At 36.4% G+C, this 15329-nt stretch overlaps 2 protein-coding genes across 2 annotated transcripts; one reads left to right on the plus strand and one right to left on the minus strand.

The window, feature by feature from the left end:
- Positions 1-6004: 6004 nt before the first annotated feature.
- On the minus strand, positions 6005-6887 carry LOC109238692 (pentatricopeptide repeat-containing protein At5g43790-like). Its single transcript, XM_019405171.1, has 2 exons — positions 6294-6887; positions 6005-6241 (listed from the first exon to the last, which is right to left on the minus strand). Exons 1-2 carry the CDS (start codon positions 6885-6887, stop codon positions 6005-6007), a joined length of 831 nt encoding a protein of 276 aa, XP_019260716.1.
- Positions 6888-10783: 3896 nt separating this feature from the next.
- LOC109238693 lies at positions 10784-14956 on the plus strand. Its single transcript, XM_019405172.1, has 5 exons — positions 10784-11882; positions 12130-13245; positions 14045-14291; positions 14399-14493; positions 14787-14956. The coding sequence occupies exons 1-5, from the start codon at positions 10784-10786 to the stop codon at positions 14954-14956; spliced, it is 2727 nt and encodes a 908-aa protein (XP_019260717.1).
- Positions 14957-15329: the final 373 nt, after the last annotated feature.

Raw genomic sequence — 15329 nt, forward strand, 5'->3', positions numbered from 1 at the left:
CTAGGTTAATTTCACAATAGAATCACGTTTTAGGTTCAAAAATCTTACCTCCAATCAGTTCTCCTTGAATCCCTCTTTAATCACCCTCAAAAAGCTCCCAAAATGCTCAGCTATGGAGGAAAAATGACTAAAAATCGTGGATGAAATGTTTAATAACTTTCTGCCCAGTTCTGATATTCCTTCATTGCGATCGCGACCCAGGTCTCGCGATCGCGAAGCACTAAATTTCAACTTCCCAAAATAACACTATGCGAACCCGATACTGCTGCTGCGAACGCGATGCTTTCTCTCTCCAAACTACGTGAACGTGTGACTCCACACGCGAACGCGAAGGGCAATGACCCCTGACCCACAAATCCTTATACGCGAACGCGTGAGACCTTATGCGAACGCGAAGCACAAACCTCTAGCCCTCCGCGATCGCGAAGCCTCAAACGCGAACGCGAAAAGCAATTTCCTGCCTTCCAAAATTTCTTCTACGCGATCGCGACACCACCTACGCGATCGCGAAGGCCAAAAACTCTGCAACACCTGAACAGCAAAATCTGCAATCTCACAAGCCAAAAATGGTCCGATTGACCATCCGAAACTCACCCGAGGCCCTCGAGACGCACCAACACATCCTAAAACCTCATTCAAACTTGTTCCAATCATCAAAACGCCTCAAACAACATCAAATTACCAAAACTCATCGAATTCAAGCCTAAGTTTTCCTAAAAACTTCCGAAACACGCTTTTGATAAAAAATCCAACCAAACCACGTCCGAATGACCTGAAATTTTGCACACACATCCCAAATGGCATAACGAAGCTACAGCAACTCTCGGAATTCCATTCCGACCCTCGGATCAAATTCTCACCTACCAACCGGGAATCGCCAAAATACTAACTTCGCCAATTCAAGCCTAATTCTACACCGGATCTCCAAAACCAATTTCGATCACACTTCTAAGTCATAAATCACCTAACGAAGCTAAACAAATCATAAAAAATCCGATCCGAGCTCATATACGAATAAGTCAACTCTTGGTCAAACCTTTCAAATTCAAAGCTACAACTGAGAATTGTTCTTTAGATTTCATTCCGATTTTCCTGAAAACCAAAACCAACGATCTACATCAGTCATAATACATTACACGGGGCAAGTCGTGCTCGAGAACTGGCGATCAAAGTGCAAAATCTTAAAACGACCGGTCGGGTCGTTACAGAGACGGAGCGTCTTACTTAATTTTGGGTGAGACGAAAGCCTCGAGACACATGGTGTAAGCCCCTCGGATCTTTAATTTTTTAATTTATGAATTAATAATATAGCATTATAACACAATAAAAATATAAACGATACATTATAAGTTCAACAAAAGTAAGAGTTTGTTTGGAAAGCCACCCTGTAATTGAAATTGGTGTAATTACTAGGGTAGTAATTATATAATTGTGTAATTACGATGACCTGTTTGTTTGTCATAGTGTAATTACAATGTAATTACAAGTTTACTGTTTGGTTGCACAAATGTAATTACACAGTTAGATTAAATTTTAAATTAAGCAATTATCAAAACTTAAAAGCTAATATAATAAATATATGCCTATAAATTTATATAAGTGTAAATGATATTATAAATGATAGAAGGACGGATAATTTATTGGAAAAATTTCACATGAGAACAACTGAGCTCCCTACTTTTCAATATTATAGCCCATATTTCAATTTACAACCAATTAGCCCAACATTCAACTCGAATAGGTTCTCGAAATTACAATTTAATTTTTAAATACGATTACTCAAGCTTTTAAGTAATTTTCAAATCAGTAACTGTGACTCAAATATTAGTTCAACAAACCAAATCTATTTGGGTGGTGCAAATTAGATTTTTAACAAACTTAAATATGTGGGTTTAAATTCCGAATTTGATTTGTGAGAAATTTAGAGTGGGTGTTATCTAGACTTGTTAGAAATAGTTTAAGGAGGTTGTATATAAAATTTGAAGTCATTTAATGGAGATTTGGACTGGTTTTGAACAAGAATTGCAACAGAAAATTGTGAAGAAGTTCGTCTACAGACGCTTGTATAAAGGTGTATAAAAGTGTATAAGAGGTGTTTATACACTCGTATACACTATTATACAAGATTATACATAATTATACAAAAAACTGACTTCGTCTTCTTCCTTGCGTCTTTTCTGAAATTTTGACTCAAATCTTGCTCAAATCTACTCCAAATCACTTCAAATTTAAAATTTGAACTCCTTTTGTTATTTTCAATCAATTGGAACAATACCCAATCCAAACAACTAACAAACTAAAAAAATACTATTTTCGAAAACAAAGCTTTGAATGGCCTTCAATGGTGGACTTTTACTCTTCAATTTTCTTACACTGCAACCAGGTGACACAGGGGGAGAAGCAGTAATGGCGGACGACCCCTTGAAGCATATGTAGAAGATGTGAGAAGAAGAGAGAGTGAAAGCAATGGTTGTGAGAAAACAAATTTAACTCCATAGCTTTTAGAAGTATTTGGTTGTAAGAACACAAATTTTGAGTTTGTTAGTGCTTTCAAAATATGTACAATATGTGCTATGTCGGGTAAACTTAAAAACATGGTCCATTTTTTGTTATGGTGTGAAGTCATGTGTATTTTTTTGTAATTCTTTCTAATTTATTTTGAACCTTTCTCGCATAAAGTCTTATTTCTGTTTCAATCAAACAATCAGGATGGATAGAAAGACATACCATCTGTCCTTTGATTCTCTGGCCGAGTTGGAATTGCAGGGAGAGCTATAGCTCCAGACGAAGATTAACGACTTGGCATTACCGGTTAAGGAGAAGGTCTTGAAGCTCGACTGATTAGAGAGTAGGTCTTGGTAAGGGCAGTAAGCATTACAGACCCTGGTCCTGGGGAACAAGAGTCAAGAGTTGAACCTACTTGAAAGCGGTCTTTAGCCAATGAAATCGGGACAAGCCTGCTGATATAATTTCTTATAGTAAGGTAATAGGATGGTATGGTTTCCGCGGCAATAAGAGTTGGGGTTAGCTCACAAGGTAGCTCAGTCCCGCGAGGGGATCCATCAACAATAAAGTCATTCAAGAGAGAAGATGGTGTTATTTCCTTAGCTAGCTTGGACTAGGAAGAATGAATTGTCTCTAGAGCCCTTGGTTGGTATATTTGGTATTTAAGATGTATATTTTTTTGTGAATATACATTAATTAGTGATCATATATTTATAACTAATATTGTAAAAATAATTTATATGTATTCTTCATCAAAAAATCAGGCAAGCATGGCCCAAGAGTGGATATTTGAAATCGTTATTTTTTTCCTGGAATTTGCTGCAGCTGAGCGTCAATTCCTGCAACCAGAGTATGATGATTGTGCCGTTGCATGCAGTGGGAATCTAGCATGTCTCCGCTAAGTTGCAATCATTATAAGTAGCTGTGTAATGCTTCTATGTTTTAGTCTTTCTGTTTGTGAGCACTTTATGAATGAAGGCAGTTGATGAACCTTCTCTTTCTGAAGATATCTGTATTTATCTTCCAAGGGACAATGTTAATCCAGTACTTTGGTGCTGAAAATCCCTTATCTCTTTGAGCTATATATAATCTCTTCCCTAGCTTCTCCTACTACTATCCGTGAACTAGGAAACAAATGTAAATGTGAGGATTTGAGTTCACAGGCTGTTTTCAGCACCTTGTCCTATAATCTCAGATATTGGATGTCATTTAAATCATCGGACCTCGTAGGTCAAGATCATTACCAGCTTTTGCCAAGTGTTACATGTCTTTATCTGTCTTAATTAGTCTATGGGGAGGCAATACTAATACCGAATTATTCTATGTTAATTGAACTTGGCTTGTACCTGGAACAGAGAAAAAGGGTATCAGATTGAAATCCAGGCACTTTCTGTTCTAGTAAAGGTTCAAGTTTTCTGTGCTTACACTGGGAGTTTAACATATACGTCATATCTATTTTTGTTGCAGTTCAATTCTTGAAAATATAGTAGAAAATTTTGGTGAAAAGCTTAACCTTTCAATTTTGAAATTCTCTTTTCAGTGAAGCAAACATTTGCTACCAGTTATTTCTCCTTTTTTTGCCGAAGTAGTCTCTCTATTTTACATGGACAGGAAGCAATTCTTTATAAAGTTTAGTTGAAAGCTAGTTTTTGTTCTTACCCTTCTTTTTATTTTCTTTTCCAGCAAAGCAAAATGGTTTAATCAACGTTAAGACTTCTGTTTTTCTTTTACTCTCTTTTCTTAATTTGGTTTTAAGCAAAGAAGGCTGTCAGGAAATTCAAGATGTTGAAGAACTGATAAATGCAAAGATACGTACACTTCGAGAGGAGGTTGTATACATGAATAAATATGATAACATTGGACCTAAGAAAATAATAGCAAAAAAAGAGAAAAGTAGATAAAAAAACAATTTAGGAAGCAAGTAAAAAATTAATGCACTGAAATGTATCTGAAAAACCTATCATATCATTGAAACATGCAAAAAACACAGTTTTAGCGCCCCCCCCCCAAAAAAAAAAATTTGAGAAACAATAATTGTACAATGTAGGATAAATGAGAGTTATCATGTAAGCAAAATATCATTACATAAAGTTTATATGATTTTTCAGTAATAAATTTATATGATTACTCTTTATAAGGACTCAAATATAAAGCGGATGTGGATTTCAGGTTTGTAATTCTTCTTAATTGGATTTTTTTTCACATTCATAGTGTTTCGGAGAGTAAATTAACAGCTTGTTTGGATGGTTGTTACTTGTTGTATCGTACTGTATTGTTATCTCAAAACAATGTTTGTTTTGATTATTTCTTTAAAATTGGTTGTATTGTATTGTTAAATCCATTGTTCCGGAACAATGAAATGTCCTCTTTTTTAAAACAACCGATTTGGTGTGGTGGGATTGTTTCCTATTTTTCTTTCCAATTATGCCCTAACTTATTACTTCACAATTCTATTTTACCCTTTATCTTTTTTATTTTTTTTTATTTTAACTCCAAATCTCCAACTTATAACCTACTTTTTTTTTTCCAGACCAATGTTAAAGGTGTTTTTCTGCCTTCTGCTTTTATTTTTTCTCCTAATTTGCTTGTAACTCAAATCTAATTAGTTGTGCTCCTTTGTTTTGCCTTCTTCTGTCTCGCTCCTTTGTTTTGCTTTCTTATATTTTGCCTTCTTCTGTTTTGTTTTTTAAAATTATTTTTATGCATAATTTTTGATAAATTTAATATTTAAACAATTGAAGGTATTTTAGTAAACTTATCAGTTATAGTACAGTACGATACAGTCAAACCAAACAACAAAATATTATTAATAATCACAAACGACACAATCTATTCAAACATTGTATTCATAAAACGATACGGTACAATACGATACGATACAATACAATACATTATAAAACGATAGGGAACAATGATCCAAACAGAGTGTAAAGTACTTTTAGACGCAGTGAATATGTAATTGGAGTCCATAAAGCATTTTTTGGAGTGCATGTAAGACTTATCATTTCTCCATGATTAATCAACTTGCTATAATTCAACAATACTAAAAGATAGAGATAAAAATAATACAGTAGCTCTACTTTTATACATACATCTTTCACCGAAAGCGAGATCACAAGGAAATGGAACACTAGTTTATGCTTTTTCTTTTCTTTTTTTTTGAAATAGAGGAGGCAGGATGTCCGACTATGTAAACTAGGGGCGAATTTATAGGGAGATGATGGGGCACGTGAACCCATGGTCTTTCCTTAAAATTAGATGTTTATGTACATATTTTTTAAAATTGATATTATATTAATTGTTCGCACATATGCTTCAAGAAGACTGAATGATGCGCTTGATTGAAGGTTGAGTTATTTACTAAGAGGAATAAGGATCAATTCCCACTTAATATAATTTTTCTTTCTTTTTTAAGTAGTGCACGCATGTACTAAAAATTCTAGATCCGCCCGTGAAGTAAACTATATGCTGTTCCAAATAACACAAAGTACAAGAAATTCTACCAATAATCCAAACAAGAACAAGTCCCATTTCTGAAGTGATGAAACCTAGATCTATCTCTTACTATAATTTCCCTCTCATAAATCCTTGATATAAGCTTAGTAGCTGCATGGCAGTCACTGCAAACCCTTAGGTTCTTTATAATTCTAATAGGGGAACCAGAAACAGATGCAATAAGAGCATAAGCAATGGCTAACCTTTCACTATGGTATGAAAGTGCATCTTCCTTCTCTTCCTCTTCAATGTCAAATAACCTTTCAAGCACTAATCAACGCCACCAAACTAACCTCATTAAGACTAGCCAAAGATTTCTGCATTTGATTAAACAAAAGCAAAACTTCCAATGACAAATTAGTGTTATCATAAGCATTATCAAGACTGGCTTCATATTGAACAGAAGTATTATGGGCATAAGCTGTAAGTATGGAGTTCCAAGAAGCTAAATCCGGTCTTGTGATTTGATCAAAGAGGAATCTTGAAACCCCCAATTCGCCACTCCTGGAGTAGAAATTAAGCAACGAGGCTTGAACAAAATGATCATAAGGTGGTTCAAGGAATTTCAAGACATGGGTGTGCAAGGCACGGCCATTTTGAAGCCATGGTTGAGAACTACAAGCCTTAAAAAGAGATGGGTAAGTGTAATTATTGGGCTTGAGAGTGGTTTGAGTGAGAATACGAGTGTAAAGAGCTAAAGAAAAGTGAACTTGATCATCTTTCCTAGCAAGGGATGATGAGATTAGGGTGTTGAACAGGAAAATTGTTGGATTGCTTGCTTGGTTGAAAATGGTTAGCGCATAGGAGTTGGTGGCGGCTAGGGTGGAGGACGAAATGAGTATGCGACTGAGAGGGTAAGTGTGGAGAATAAGTCCAGTTGTGATCATTTGAGCATGCACTTGCTTGAGGGTGGCTATGTTTTTGCATTGTTCTATGAGTTTGAAAATTGGGTGGGCAGATTTTGGGCCCAATGTTTTCATGTGATGTGCTCGAAGCTTTGCAAGACAAACATAACCTTTCACAAGTCATTAGTGCAGAATGAGATTTTTTCTTTTGATGGTGCACTTGCACAGGATTAACCGTAACCAACAACAATTCAGATCATGCCCACATCTGAAAATTAAATAAAGACATAATTAGCTCATCATTTAAACATATACAAATTTAGCACCTATGTGAACAAAAATCATACATCTGGTCATTATGGTCAAGATTTTTTTTTTTTAAAAAAATTTAGTTATAGATTGATATAAAAATTTGCTCAAATAATCTCACCACCATGCTCAGATCACATCACTTTCAATTAGGATAGTCACAATCTTCCATTATAAATAAAATAAGGAAAAACATAAACATAATCGAAATTTGATAAATAAACTAAAATTCAAAAATCCTTATGAAAGAAACAAAAATTACCAATAAAAAGAAAGTGAAAATGTGAACCACAGCATCTTTCCGTAAAGTGAGAAAGTTAGTACTTCCAGTCATTTAGAACAATATATATCAAACATCACCAGCGTTTTGCAGTCTAGAAGTCATAGTTCATATGAAAAAGCGAACCTAATGCCATAGTCAACTGAGGTGTTCAAGCATTTAGTCTCCTACGGAGCCCAGCAAATGCGCGACAAGCTTAGTGCTAGCTTAACAGAATAGAAGCAACTCAGAGAGGTTGTTAACAGCTTGTGCATGAGCTCATGTTGCCACATGGGAGGCAGTTATATGCAAGTCGCGGTAATTTTACTGAAATTAATTAGGAGAATAGCTTATTACTCATGCGGTATATAGAGTATTGAGTATTAGCAGTAGTCTTGTGTCGGTGATAACTTATACCAGATATAGTTTCCTGGACCCAAATTTTAGCATTCAAACTCATAGTTCCTGAGTTGATGGTCATTGACTCATTGGTACCAATTGGTATTAGAGTCATTTGAATCCTCGAAACACTGTTGAAATGGCTAAAAGACCGCCAGAATATACTGAAGTGGATGTAAAAGAACTCACTAAGCAGCCTAAATAGTTGCCACCTCACAGGGTTAGATGACAGAATACCCTCGGTCAGTGAATATACCAGTGAATAAGGAGGCTTATATTTTTTTTGATAAGTAAAAAAAGAAAAATATCTCATGTTTGTTTTGGCTGGAAAGAAATTTTGTTCTTGTCATTTGTATACTACCTACCACAAGGACTCAAATAGATGCACCTGGGGAGCATAAGTTTTACAAACCACTCACTGAGGACTTATTTGATGAATTGGATGAACCAAGATATTTTCTAAGGTGGATCAGAGAGCAGGTTACCTTCAATTTAGAATGACAGCTGAGATTATCTTCAAAACAAATATATTGGTGATGCCATTTAGCCTAACCAATGCACCATCCACCTTAAAAAGCTCGACGAACACCATCTTTTAAGCCTTAATCATGTAAATTTATATTATTTTTCTTCAATTATATACTAATTTCCTTCTTCAGTAGTTCAGTAAGAGGTTTAATTTATGCTCTTGATCGTAACCTTTCAATTTTATTCGGGATTTATTGTGGAGACAAATGCTAGTGACCGTGGTAGTAGTAGCAGTGTATTTTCTTATCAATTATCAATTACTATCAACTTAACTTGATCTATTTATGCAATCTTTAAGTAGTCATATCACCTTTTTACTTTCAGAACAGGCCCCCAACCAAAAAAAAAAAACTCAAATTTCTGATAAGCCAAAGGTGCATACTAACTTTCAGTTTCAAGCATTGCCAAGTCAAAGGGAGTTCAAATTCGCCATTTTTATCAAGTGGCTTCAACTATAAAATACTACAAAAATACACTGCTTGATTTAGCCATCATATTAAAAAAGAAATCGTCAAGTAATAAAACAAGAACATAAATAAAGGGGAAGAGAAGAACGTAGACCTACTTGGAAGAAGAAACTTATGAAGAAGTAGCCATTTGACTCTTCAATTTCACTTCAGTCCCTTTTTTATTTCCCCTGCACTAGAGATTTTCTCCCGCCGCCTCCTTCCAAAAATGACAAGAATGTCAATCTGTTAAGGAGACCAGAGCATTCTTCTCTAAGGGAAACTTTGGCATTAAGGGAAACTTTTTTTTTTCCGCTGTGTTAAAAGAGATACTTTACCTCGGTAGAGAGGTTTTAATAATATTATAGCCTTTTAATTTGATAAATCCCTTTAAACCCTCACAATTCCTTTCTTCCGTCGACAAATCCCAATCACATTTCTTTCTAAAGAATTTTTTTCTTTCTCTCTTTGAAATCAACCCTCTTTCTACACTGATTTTATAAGATTTTCTTCTAAAGCTCATAATTTTCTCTAACAATAGAAAAGAAAGGGATAAATTTTTTGTCAATCTGAATTTTGCCATGGCCAGAGTTTGGAGCTTTTCCGGGTTTTCCCTTTTCTTGTTGGCGTTCCGATGTAGGGCTAGCACCAGATAGATATTAATTATTTGACTCGATTGTTCGAATTAAAATTGTCAATCAATAAATTTTGAATGTGTTTGACTCTCCACCATTGACAGCCAGGTTTCGAAGCTTTGAAATTGAATTCGGATTTCAAAAAATATTAGTTGTTTGGATTAGATGTTATTGCAAATGATTGGAATATTCTATGGAGTTTGTATCTCAATTTTAAGGGTATGTGGTGAGGATTAGATTTGATTTGGGCTGGATTTTCAGAAGAAGAAAAAGAAGAACGCTCGCATACAATATACATACAAAATTGCATTAAAGTTGTATAATAATTGCATGAAATTTGTATGAAAACTATATTTGATTGTATTTTATTTTTAGTTGTATTTTTTTATTTGAATATTGTATGAAAGTTAAAAATTAGTTGTATACTGTATGAGTCGTTGTATGAAATTTGTATTTAAGCTATAAATACTATTTTTTTTAATAAAGTTATTGATATGTATCAAATTGTATTAAGAGTAAAAGTTTTGATTGGAATTTTAGAGATGAAGAAGAACACACCACATACAAAATATATACCAATCATATATAAAGTACATACACAAGATATATTGTATAAAATTTATATGAAAATTGTATATATCTGTCTATTTATATATATATATATATATATATATATATATATATATATATATATATATATATACTGTATAATGTTGTAGTTGTATTTAACTGGGTAAGAATGCAAGTTGTAGACTACGGAAACTGTTGGATTGTTTACTTGGTTGAAAATGGTTAGCGCATAGGAGTTGGTGGCGGCTAGGGTGGAGGAAAAATGAGTATGCAACTAAGAGGGTAAGTGTGGAGAATAAGCCCAGATGTAATCATTTGAGCTTGCACTTGCTTGAGGGTGGCTATTTTTTTGCATTGTTCTATGAGTTTGAAAATTGGGTGGACAGGTCAAGCCAACACTAAATACTTCCACAGTCTTATTAGAGGCAGAAGAAGGAAAATCTATATCCACAAAATCAAAGACGAGAATGGACAGTGGATCCAAGGTGATGAGGCTATTGGTAAAGCAACATGTGATTTATACCAAGACCTTTTCACAAATCCAGGAGGAGTCATCAGGGAAGATCTGTGGTCATGCATCCCCTCCATGGTCACTCCTGAGGATAATGTTATCCTGTCAGCAGACCCAACCTTACAGGAGCTCGAATAAGTTGTGTTCTCTATGAATCCCACAAGTGCTGCAGGGCCAGATGGTTTCAATGGCAAATTTTACCAATCTTGCTGGGACATCATTAAGGATGATCTGCTAAATGTTGTACTAGCTTTCTTTGCGGCTGCAATATGCCAAAATACATGACCAGTGCATGCTTGGTTCTCCTCCCCAAGGTGGAATTTCCAAACTATTTATCTGAATTCAGACCTAGCAGCCTCAGTAATTTTATAAACAAGATCATCTCCAAAGTTATAGGTGCTAGGCTTGGGCCTATACTTTCAAGAATTATTTCTGCTAACCAATCAGGTTTTGTAAAAGGAATGAATATTTCTGAGAATATCATGCTTGCTCAGGAAATTATCCATGGCATCAAGAAACCAAATGAGGGATCCAATGTAGTCATAAAGTTAGATATGGGTAAAGCATATGATATGGTCTCCTGGAGTTTCACTTGCATAATGTTGAGGAGAATGGGTTTTTGTAAGATGGTCATTGATATGATATGGAGAACCATGTCCAACAATTGGTATTCAGTCATTGTAAATGGAACTAGGCATGGTTTCTTCCATTCTACAAGGGGACTAAAGCAAGAAGATTCCCTTGCCCATTCCTTGTTCATCATTGGGGCCGAGCTTCTGTCTAGAATGCTTAACACCCTCAATCATAATCAGTTTTTCAATGGTTTTTATATGGAAAGAAGGGACCCTCAAGTCAATCACCTCAGCTTTGCAGCTGATATCATCATATTCTCCTATGGGAAAAGGTCATCTTTTCAGAAAATCATGTGGATATTGAGCAAGTATGAGGATACTTCTGGCCAACAGATCAATAGGCAAAAAAGTCATTTCATGACCTCCCTCTGTGCATTTCAGTCAACAATTAGAAGAATCCAAGCAGTCATAGGTTTCTCTAGAAAGCTATCCCCTCTTACTTACCTGCGATGTCCACTGTACACTGGCAGGTTGAATATCATCCACTTCAACAATCTAATCTCCAAAATTGCGGGAAGAATCAGGGGCTGGCATGGCAAAATGCTATCACATAGAAGAAGAGCTACTCTGATAAAGCATGTTCTCCAATCTATGCCAATCTATCTACTGTCCGCAGTCTCTCCTCCTAAGACAGTCATGAAACAAATTGAGAAGCTAGCAGCAAACTTCTTCTGGGGCATGGAAGATAACAAAAGGAAATACCACTGGGCTTCATGGAACAAATTATGCTTCCCTATGAATGAAGGGGGTATGAGATTCAAAACCATAGAAGACATTTGCAAATCAATGGAATACAAACAATGGTGGCACTTCAGATCTACTCAATCCTTGTGGAGTAACTTCCTTAAAGCCAAGTATTGTCAAAGATCCCAAATCCCCAATCTCCAAAAAAAATGGGGTAAAAGGACAAATCACAAGCATGGAAAAAGATTGACGATCAACAAGAAAGAAGTTGAAAAGAACATCCAATGGAGACTCCATTATGGAAACTACAGTTTTTGGTGGGAGAAATGAAAGAGGCAGACCTGGGAATATTTCAGTCTCCTATTTTTGGAACAATGGCCGGTGGAATCTTCAAAGACTCAATGAGAGTGCCCCACCTCACATGATCCATTTGATAACTCAGATCCCAATCTTTTTCAATAGCAACTTGCAAGATGAAATCATCTGGGCCCCTACTACTGATGGTAGGTTCACCTGTGCTTCTGCATGGGAATTAATCAGAAAAGAGAAGCAACCCAACCTATTCAATAAGATGACATGGCATAAAAAAATTCCATTCAAATGGCCCTTTTGCTTGTGGAGAACTCTCAAAAATAAACTCCCAACTAATGACAGGGTGCTAGTTTTTAGCAATCCTACTATTTCTAGGTGTGTTTGTTGCTCTGTTCACTCCAGTGAAACAGTTGACCACCTTTTTAGCGTGGGTAACTTTGCCAGAATTGTGTGGAGGGAATTTGGAGGGCCAGTTGGAATTCAAGCTGAGGACATGCCTCTCAAAATACTTTTGATGAAGTGGTGGCTTCTTAGCAGTCACAATGAAGTACAAAGACTCATCTTAAATACCTTGCCTATCATAATATGTTGGAATCTATGGAAGAATATGTGCAATGCCGAATATGGAGCCAAACCATCCTCCTTGACCAGAGTTTTATTTTTCATTAACTGTGACATCAACCTCTTGCTTCGAGCCAACTATCTAGAAATCAAATGGCCCATCAGATGGCATGATTTATACTCTTTCATTGAGAACCTCCATCACCAAACCATATCCACCCAGGTAGTTTTGAAGAAACCAAGCCATGGCCTTTTAAAGATCAACGGTGATGGGAGTGCACTCATAAACCTAAGAAAGATTAGCGCAGGGGTGATTATTAGGGATCATAATTATATCTTCATACACGCCATTGCTTCACCATTAGGGGAAAGTACCAATAACCTTGCAGAAATTGAAGCAGCTTTCTTAGGTATCCTATGGTGTTTGAGTAATGGATACTCTCAGATTCACCTGGAATCAGATTCTACTTTAGTTCAATGGTTAAACAATGGCAAAGGGTTTCCATGGACCATGAAGATGAAACTTCAACAGCTCTCAAACCACTATCATCAATGTGAGGAGTTCACATGCTCACACACATATAGAGAAGCCAACTGTCCTGCTGACTCTCTGTCAAAGCTCTGCCATCAATTTTCAACTCTTACCAATTATACCTCACTCTCCTCATTGCCAAATTAAATAAGAGGCCAGATCCTGCAGGACTCTCTAGGTACCCCAACATTCAGGCATAAGAAGACAAGGAAAATCAGGTTTCCATCAGAACAGGCTACTACACCTGAAGCAGATTTGGTATTGCTATCACGGATGCCTCTTGAAAATTCTAATGCTTACGGTCGACCATGATCAACATAGTGGGGCAGTCTTAATATTCCAAATTACCACTGACTATGCCAGCACCAATAACAACAGTTCCTCCTTTATGTGGAACTGTACAGTTATGAGTTTTTCACTAATTGTGTTTGCTCTTTTGCATGTTTCACTATCCTATGACCTATCCAACTTTTTATTGTTATTTCAGGGTGTGGTTGTGCTCATTCTCCTAGAATCCCAACAAAGGAAGGATATAGGTTATAGAGAGAAGGAGGTTCACCCTAAAAGACATAGAATTGGATCCCACAGATACATGCCCTTTTCATTATCCATACAAGAACACAATAACACCCTATTTCTTTCCCCCAACCCACAGAAACACTCACATAACCAACCAAACATCTATAGACATCATTCAAGAATCACCTACCCTCATCCATGCTGCATCAGTTTACACAAGAACCTGATTGCAGAAAGCATCAAATCCAGAATTCTGGGCAGAAATGATCAATTTCTACCTAATACTGCTCTCTCTTCTGCAGTTTCCATCCTCTTCCTCAAGCTCAACAAGTTGATATATCTTCAGAGTGTGGTAGCAGCAACCATGATGTTCATTCCTATGGAAATATATCAACTGGCTGAAGCACACCACCAATGCCATAAAGCAACAGATCCAACTTCAGTCCTTCATAAGACTCCTTATATCTACACTTGTACCTTCCCACCTATTTTTCACCTTCTCAACCACAGAAACATCCGTCAAACTGTATACAGCCAAAACAAGAACCTGCAAACAGTTTCTCACTCAAAAGCAAAGATACAATCCCTCTTTCCAGACCCCATAAGAACCTGGAAACAAGGGCTTCTTTCACTAACATGTTTGCTATTTTTTGCAGGTACATGGAACTAGCTTGGTCAATTGCTGCACTTTCAGTTAGTGGTATCAGCATCTCAGTTGCTCGTTTTGCTGAAAGTGCATCAATTCTACCAAGTCTGCCAATCCAACTCCCAACTCATCTCCACACACCCACAATTGCTTACCTTCATCATTATGTCAACAGCAGCTCCAAAGCAAACACTTCCAGGAGATCCCCATTTCTATTGATCGCTTGAAGCAGCAACAATCACAACAAACTGTCAAACTTTGCCGCCCTATGCTTCCACAAAGAAAACACCAACATGAGACTTCTCATTATCCTGTCTCTATGTAGCAGGTCCATTTACAGAAACTTGCCACCAATTCCACTTTTCAGTCACCAGCTTTAGTTATCATGCATTTTTCAGTCAGCAGCTCTCAACAACAAGAGTCTACCCATGACAACCTCTTACCTAGCATTCAGCAGCTAGTTGCCAGCATAAGCCTTGGTGGACATTTGAAGAAAGATAGTGTTCACTCCCTTCTGTCAACAATAACAAGCAGCAGCTCTCCAGTCCAGTTTATTGGATCCTTTTGAAATTTATCTTCAATCTTGCTTTCTTTGTCTCCAATGCCAAAGCAGGATTGAAGATAGCCCATTCCACTATTACATGTTTTTTGTCACCCCTTCACTGGCCTTTCTACATTTTTGCTAGGTGTAGGATTTGTAACATAGGGAAGATGATCTTCCATCTCACTACTTCAGTAGAGTTAGGATCACTTGTGTATTTCTGTATAGTTGACCTAGGTTTACATCACTCTGATTTTGTACATCCAGTTTTCTACCACCATTGGATAGATAATTGGTACATCACTATAGGTCTTAATCATCACAACATCCAGGGCTCATTTAGTTGGCATGTTTGGACAACTAAATGCTCTAACATCACATTTCTGGAGGTCAGGTCCAT

This window comes from Nicotiana attenuata, unplaced genomic scaffold (assembly GCF_001879085.1).
Source record: "Nicotiana attenuata strain UT unplaced genomic scaffold, NIATTr2, whole genome shotgun sequence".
NCBI lineage: Eukaryota > Viridiplantae > Streptophyta > Magnoliopsida > Solanales > Solanaceae > Nicotiana > Nicotiana attenuata.

Coding starts and splice junctions, on each gene's coding strand:
- LOC109238692 (XM_019405171.1), bottom strand. CDS start 6,887: ATGATCACAACTGGACTTATTCTCCACACTTACCCTCTCAGTCGCATA. Junction 6,242..6,293: donor CTTTGGCTAGTCTTAATGAG/GTTAGTTTGGTG, acceptor GACATTGAAGAG/GAAGAGAAGGAAGATGCACT.
- LOC109238693 (XM_019405172.1), top strand. CDS start 10,784: ATGACCAGTGCATGCTTGGTTCTCCTCCCCAAGGTGGAATTTCCAAAC. Junction 11,883..12,129: donor CTTCCCTATGAATGAAGGGG/GTATGAGATTCA, acceptor TGGAAACTACAG/TTTTTGGTGGGAGAAATGAA. Junction 13,246..14,044: donor CTCAAACCACTATCATCAAT/GTGAGGAGTTCA, acceptor TCTCTTCTGCAG/TTTCCATCCTCTTCCTCAAG.